We start from the raw sequence: 7,500 nt of genomic DNA on the forward strand, positions 1-7,500 counted from the left end.
ACGGGCTCCTCGTCGTTGGTGTTGGTGACTCGGATGCGGACCGAGGCCGTCCCCGTGCGGGGGGAGGTCCCCGCGTCCACGGCGACCACCACGAACTCGTAGATGTGATTGGGCCGCTCGTAGTCAAGGCGACGGGCGGAGCTGACCACGCCCCCAGATGAGATGTCGAAGTCTTCTCCGTCAACAAAGTAAGAAAGGTCAGAGTTCACGCCCGAGTCACAGTCACGGGCCCGAACTGAAGGGGAGAAGGACGTTATGAACACATTAGTCTGTACACTGTGTGTGAGTGTGTGTGTCTGTGTGTGTCTGTGTGTGTCTGTGTGTGTGTGTCTGTGTGTGTTTCTGTGTGTGTATCTGTGTGTGTCTCTGTGTGTATCTGTGTGTGTGTGTCTGTGTGTGTCTCTGTGTCACTGTGTGTGTCTCTGTGTCTCTGTGTGTGTCTCTGTGTCTCTGTGTGTGTCTCTGTGTGTGTCTCTGTGTGTGTCTCTGTGTCTCTGTGTGTGTCTCTGTGTCTCTGTGTGTGTCTCTGTGTCTCTGTGTGTGTCTTTGTGTGTGTCTCTGTGTGTCTCTGTGTCACTGTGTGTGTCTCTGTGTCTCTGTGTGTCTCTGTGTGTGTCTCTGTGTCTCTGTGTGTGTCTCTGTGTCACTGTGTGTGTCTCTGTGTCTCTGTGTGTCTCTGTGTGTGTCTCTGTGTCTCTGTGTGTGTCTCTGTGTCTCTGTGTGTGTCTCTGTGTCTCTGTGTGTGTCTTTGTGTGTGTCTCTGTGTGTCTCTGTGTCACTGTGTGTGTCTCTGTGTCTCTGTGTGTCTCTGTGTGTGTCTCTGTGTCTCTGTGTGTGTCTCTGTGTCTCTGTGTGTGTCTCTGTGTCTCTGTGTGTGTCTTTGTGTGTGTCTCTGTGTGTCTCTGTGTCACTGTGTGTGTCTCTGTGTCTCTGTGTGTATCTGTGTCTCTGTGTGTGTATCTGTGTCTCTGTGTGTGTCTCTGTGTGTATCTGTGTGTGTCTGTGTGTGTCTGTGTGTGTGTCTCTGTGTGTGTCTCTGTGTCTCTGTGTGTGTCTCTGTGTGTGTATCTGTGTCTCTGTGTGTGTCTCTGTGTGTATCTGTGTGTGTCTGTGTGTGTCTGTGTGTGTGTCTCTGTGTGTGTCTCTGTGTCTCTGTGTGTGTCTCTGTGTGTGTCTCTGTGTCTCTGTGTGTGTCTCTGTGTGTGTCTCTGTGTGTCTCTGTGTGTGTCTCTGTGTCTCTGTGTGTGTCTCTGTGTCTCTGTGTGTGTCTCTCTGTGTGTCTCTGTGTGTGTCTCTGTGTCTCTGTGTGTGTCTCTGTGTCTCTGTGTGTGTCTCTGTGTCTCTGTGTGTGTCTCTGTGTGTCTCTGTGTGTGTCTCTGTGTCTCTGTGTGTCTCTGTGTGTGTCTCTGTGTCTCTGTGTGTGTCTCTGTGTCACTGTGTGTGTCTCTGTGTGTGTCTCTGTGTCTCTGTGTGTGTCTCTGTTTCTGTGTGTGTCTGTGTGTCTCTGTGTGTGTCTCTGTGTCTCTGTGTGTCTCTGTGTGTGTCTCTGTGTGTGTCTCTGTGTCTCTGTGTGTGTCTCTGTGTCACTGTGTGTGTCTCTGTGTGTGTCTCTGTGTCTCTGTGTGTGTCTCTGTATGTGTCTCTGTGTCTCTGTGTGTGTCTCTGTATGTGTCTCTGTGTGTGTCTCTGTGTCTCTGTGTGTGTCTTTGTGTGTGTCTCTGTGTGTCTCTGTGTCACTGTGTGTGTCTCTGTGTCTCTGTGTGTATCTGTGTCTCTGTGTGTGTATCTGTGTCTCTGTGTGTGTCTCTGTGTGTATCTGTGTGTGTCTGTGTGTGTCTGTGTGTGTGTCTCTGTGTGTGTCTCTGTGTCTCTGTGTGTGTCTCTGTGTGTGTATCTGTGTCTCTGTGTGTGTCTCTGTGTGTATCTGTGTGTGTCTGTGTGTGTCTCTGTGTGTGTCTCTGTGTGTGTCTCTGTGTCTCTGTGTGTGTCTCTGTGTGTGTCTCTGTGTCTCTGTGTGTGTCTCTGTGTGTGTCTCTGTGTGTCTCTGTGTGTGTCTCTGTGTCTCTGTGTGTGTCTCTGTGTCTCTGTGTGTGTCTCTCTGTGTGTCTCTGTGTGTGTCTCTGTGTCTCTGTGTGTGTCTCTGTGTCACTGTGTGTGTCTCTGTGTGTGTCTCTGTGTCTCTGTGTGTGTCTCTGTGTGTCTCTGTGTGTGTCTCTGTGTCTCTGTGTGTCTCTGTGTGTGTCTCTGTGTCTCTGTGTGTGTCTCTGTGTCACTGTGTGTGTCTCTGTGTGTGTCTCTGTGTCTCTGTGTGTGTCTCTGTTTCTGTGTGTGTCTGTGTGTCTCTGTGTGTCTCTGTGTGTGTCTCTGTGTCTCTGTGTGTGTCTCTGTTTCTGTGTGTGTCTCTGTGTCTCTGTGTGTCTCTGTGTGTGTCTCTGTGTGTGTCTCTGTGTCTCTGTGTGTGTCTCTGTGTCTGTGTGTGTCTCTGTGTCTCTGTGTGTCTCTGTGTGTGTCTCTGTGTGTGTCTCTGTGTCACTGTGTGTGTCTCTGTGTGTCTCTGTGTCTCTGTGTGTGTCTCTGTGTGTCTCTGTGTCACTGTGTGTCTCTGTGTGTGTCTCTGTGTCTCTGTGTGTGTCTCTGTGTCTCTGTGTGTCTCTGTGTGTGTCTCTGTGTCTCTGTGTGTGTCTCTGTGTCTCTGTGTGTGTCTCTGTGTCTCTCTGTGTGTCTCTGTGTCACTGTGTGTGTCTCTGTGTGTGTCTCTGTGTCTCTGTGTGTGTCTCTCTGTCTCTGTGTGTGTCTCTGTATGTGTCTCTGTGTGTGTCTCTGTTTCTGTGTGTGTCTCTGTATGTGTCACTGTGTGTGTCTCTGTTTCTGTGTGTGTCTCTGTGTGTCTGTGTGTCTCTGTGTCTCTGTGTGTCTCTGTGTGTGTCTCTGTGTCTCTGTGTGTGTCTCTGTGTCTCTGTGTGTGTCTCTGTGTCTCTCTGTGTGTCTCTGTGTCACTGTGTGTGTCTCTGTGTGTGTCTCTGTGTCTCTGTGTGTGTCTCTGTGTCTCTGTGTGTGTCTCTGTATGTGTCTCTGTGTGTGTCTCTGTCTCTGTGTGTGTCTCTGTATGTGTCTCTGTGTGTGTCTCTGTTTCTGTGTGTGTCTCTGTATGTGTCACTGTGTGTGTCTCTGTTTCTGTGTGTGTCTCTGTGTGTCTGTGTGTCTCTGTGTCACTGTGTGTGTCTCTGTTTCTGTGTGTGTCTCTGTGTGTGTCTCTGTGTGTTTCTCTGTGTCTCTGTGTGTGTCTCTGTATGTGTCTCTGTGTCTCTGTGTGTGTCTCTGTGTGTGTCTCTGTGTGTTTCTCTGTGTCTCTGTGTGTCTGTGTGTCTCTGTGTGTCTCTGTATGTGTCTCTGTGTGTGTCTCTGTGTGTCTCTCTGTGTCTCTGTGTGTGTCTCTGTATGTGTCTCTGTGTCTCTGTGTGTGTCTCTGTGTCTCTGTGTGTCTCTGTGTCTCTGTGTGTCTCTGTGTGTGTCTCTGTGTCTCTGTGTGTGTCTCTGTGTGTCTCTGTGTGTGTCTCTGTATGTGTCTCTGTGTCTCTGTGTGTCTCTGTATGTGTCTCTGTGTCTCTGTGTGTGTCTCTGTGTGTCTCTCTGTGTCTCTGTGTGTGTCTCTGTGTGTGTCTCTGTGTGTGTCTCTGTGTCTCTGTGTGTCTCTGTGTGTGTCTCTGTGTCTCTGTGTGTGTCTCTGTGTCTCTGTGTGTGTCTCTGTGTCTCTGTGTGTGTCTCTGTGTGTCTCTGTGTCTCTGTGTGTGTCTCTGTGTCTCTGTGTGTGTCTCTGTGTCTCTGTGTGTGTCTCTGTGTCTCTGTGTCTCTGTGTGTCTCTGTGTCACTGTGTGTGTCTCTGTGTGTGTCTCTGTGTCTCTGTGTGTGTCTCTGTGTCTCTGTGTGTCTCTGTGTCTCTGTGTGTGTCTCTGTGTCTCTGTGTGTGTCTCTGTGTGTCTCTGTGTCACTGTGTGTGTCTCGGTGTGCGTTACCTAGCAACAGGGAGCTTCCAGCTGCGATGCTTTCAGGTACCAGGTCTCTGGTGTAGATGGCGTGGAGGAACTCTGGCGTGCAGTCGTTTTCATCCGTTACCTGAACCACCACCTGAGGGTCAGATCGGGTTATTGATCCATGAGTTATTAATGATGAATGTTATTGATCCATGAGTTATTAATGATGAAGGTTATTGATCCATGAGTTATTAATGATGAATGTTATTGATCCATGAGTTATTAATGATGAAGGTTATTGATCCATGAGTTATTAATGATGAATGTTATTGATCCATGAGTTATTAATGATGAATGTTATTGATCCATGAGTTATTAATGATGAAGGTTATTGATCCATGAGTTATTAATTATGAATGTTATTGATCCATGAGTTATTAATGATGAAGGTTATTGATCCATGAGTTATTAATGATGAATGTTATTGATCCATGAGTTATTAATGATGAATGTTATTGATCCATGAGTTATTAATTATGAAGGTTATTGATCCATGAGTTATTAATGATGAATGTTATTGATCCATGAGTTATTAATTATGAAGGTTATTGATCCATGAGTTATTAATGATGAATGTTATTGATCCATGAGTTATTAATGATGAATGTTATTGATCCATGAGTTATTAATTATGAAGGTTATTATCCATGAGTTATTAATGATGAATGTTATTGATCCATGAGTTATTAATGATGAATGTTATTGATCCATGAGTTATTAATTATGACAGGTTATTGATCCATGAGTTATTAATGATGAATGTTATTGATCCATGAGTTATTAATGATGAATGTTATTGATCCATGAGTTATTAATTATGAAGGTTATTGATCCATGAGTTATTAATGATGAATGTTAATGATCAATTTGATGGAGATATTAATGATTAATTAATGATTGATCTTCTGTGATCATGTGACCCACTTCACACCTGTAGAGTTCATCAATAACACGATTCAAGATGTTTATTTACTTTTAAAAGTGATGAGTTTTGTGGAGAAAACTGTTTATATAAATCACCGTAATCTAAAAAAAGATCATAATCTGTTCCTTCCAAACACAGGAAGACCAACCTGATGAAATCATAAACATCTTCCTTTAAAGTTCTCGTCCTCCAGAATAACTCATGTGACATGATGAAGACGTCTCCTTTCCTTAGTTCCTTTCCTTGAAGCCTCCCTAACGGAGCTCAAACTACATGTTCTGTTCCCGTGAAGCCGATTTAAACCCACCGACCACGAAGCACTGATCCCCTTATTTTATTTTAAATGTTGGAATTTAAATTTTGTAATTTAAATTTTGGAACTTATATTATTTTTTTTAAATACATTTAAATATAATAACATTTCTATTTTACTTTTTTCTATTTTTTATTTTTCTATTTTTTAATTGTAATTGTAATGTTTACATTATTTTTATACTAGTATTTATATGTTTCTTTGTCAAGGATTATATATATATATATATATATATATATAGTTTAAACCAATGCTTCTGTGTTGTTTATAAATAGTCAAAGGAAAGGAGGAAAGGAGGAAAGGAGGAAAGGAGGAAAGGAGGAAAGGACTCATCACCGTCTAGTGGGCGAAACAAGAATTTAATATTTAGAGGATTCAACTTGAGACGGAAAACATTTCTTCAAATGTCTGAAAGCTTCAAGCAACACAAACAGAGGACACACACACACACACACAGAGACACACACACACAGAGACACACACACACAGAGACACACACACACAGAGACACACACACACATAGACACACACACACATAGACACACAGACACATAGACACACACATACATAGACACACACACACATAGACACACACACACACAGAGACACACACACACACAGAGACACACACACACAGAGACACACACACACATAGACACACACACACAGAGACACACACACACATAGACACACACACACATAGACACACAGACACATAGACACACACACACATAGACACACACACACACACACACACACACAGAGACACACACACACACACACACACACACAGAGACACACACACACAGAGACACACACACACAGAGACACACACACACAGAGACACACACACACATAGACACACACACACAGAGACACACACACACATAGACACACACACACATAGACACACAGACACATAGACACACACACACATAGACACACACACACAGAGACACACACACACAGAGACACACACACACAGAGACACACACACACATAGACACACACACACAGAGACACACACACACATAGACACACACACACATAGACACACAGACACATAGACACACACACACATAGACACACACACACACAGAGACACACACACACACAGAGACACACACACACAGAGACACACACACACAGAGACACACACACACAGAGACACACACACACATAGACACACACACACAGAGACACACACACACATAGACACACACACACAGAGACACACACACACACAGAGACACACACACACAGAGACACACACACACATAGACACACACACACACAGACACACACACACATAGACACACAGACACATAGACACACACACACATAGACACACACACACATAGACACACACACACACAGACACACACACACATAGACACACACACACACAGACACACACACACATAGACACACACACACAGAGACACACACACACATAGACACACATAGAGACGCATAGAGACACACACACACACATAGAGACACACACACACATAGACACACACACACATAGACACACACGCACAGAGACACACACACACAGAGACACACACACACAGAGACACACATAGAGACGCATAGAGACAGACACACACATAGAGACACACACATAGACACACACACACACATAGAGACACACACATAAACACACACAGACACACACACACACATAGACACACACACACAGAGACACACACACACAGAGACACACATAGAGACGCATAGAGACACACACACACATAGAGACACACACATAGACACACACACACACATAGAGACACACACATAAACACACACACACACACACACACACAGAGACACACACACACACATAGACACACACACACATAGACACACACACACATAGACACACACACACACACACAGAGACACACATAGAGACACATAGAGACACACACACACATAGACACACACACACACACACATAGAGACACACACACACACACATAGAGACACACGCACACACATAGAGACACACACATAAACACACACACACACATACACAGAGACACACACACACACACATAGACACACACACACATAGACACACACACAGAGACACACACACACAGAGACACACATAGAGACACATAGAGACACACACACACATAGACACACACACACATAGATACACACACACACACACATAGAGACACACACATAGACACACACACACAGAGACACACATAGAG

General features: G+C 44.6%; 1 protein-coding gene across 1 annotated transcript in view; it reads right to left on the reverse strand.

Moving 5' to 3' along the window:
* si:dkey-22o22.2 (neural-cadherin) overlaps positions 1-7,500 on the reverse strand; it is a 92,155-nt gene that overhangs the window by 29,300 nt on the left and 55,355 nt on the right. Inside the window, exons 5-6 of the mRNA XM_034554267.1 lie at positions 4,014-4,125; positions 1-235 (exon numbers count right to left, since the gene is read on the reverse strand). The exon at positions 1-235 is cut by the window's left edge and continues 15 nt beyond it. Coding sequence (XP_034410158.1) covers positions 1-235; positions 4,014-4,125 — 347 coding nt within the window. The remainder of the gene's footprint in view (positions 236-4,013; positions 4,126-7,500) is intronic.

This window comes from Cyclopterus lumpus, chromosome 16 (genome assembly GCF_009769545.1).
Source record: "Cyclopterus lumpus isolate fCycLum1 chromosome 16, fCycLum1.pri, whole genome shotgun sequence".
In the NCBI taxonomy this organism is placed as follows: Eukaryota; Metazoa; Chordata; class Actinopteri; order Perciformes; family Cyclopteridae; genus Cyclopterus; species Cyclopterus lumpus.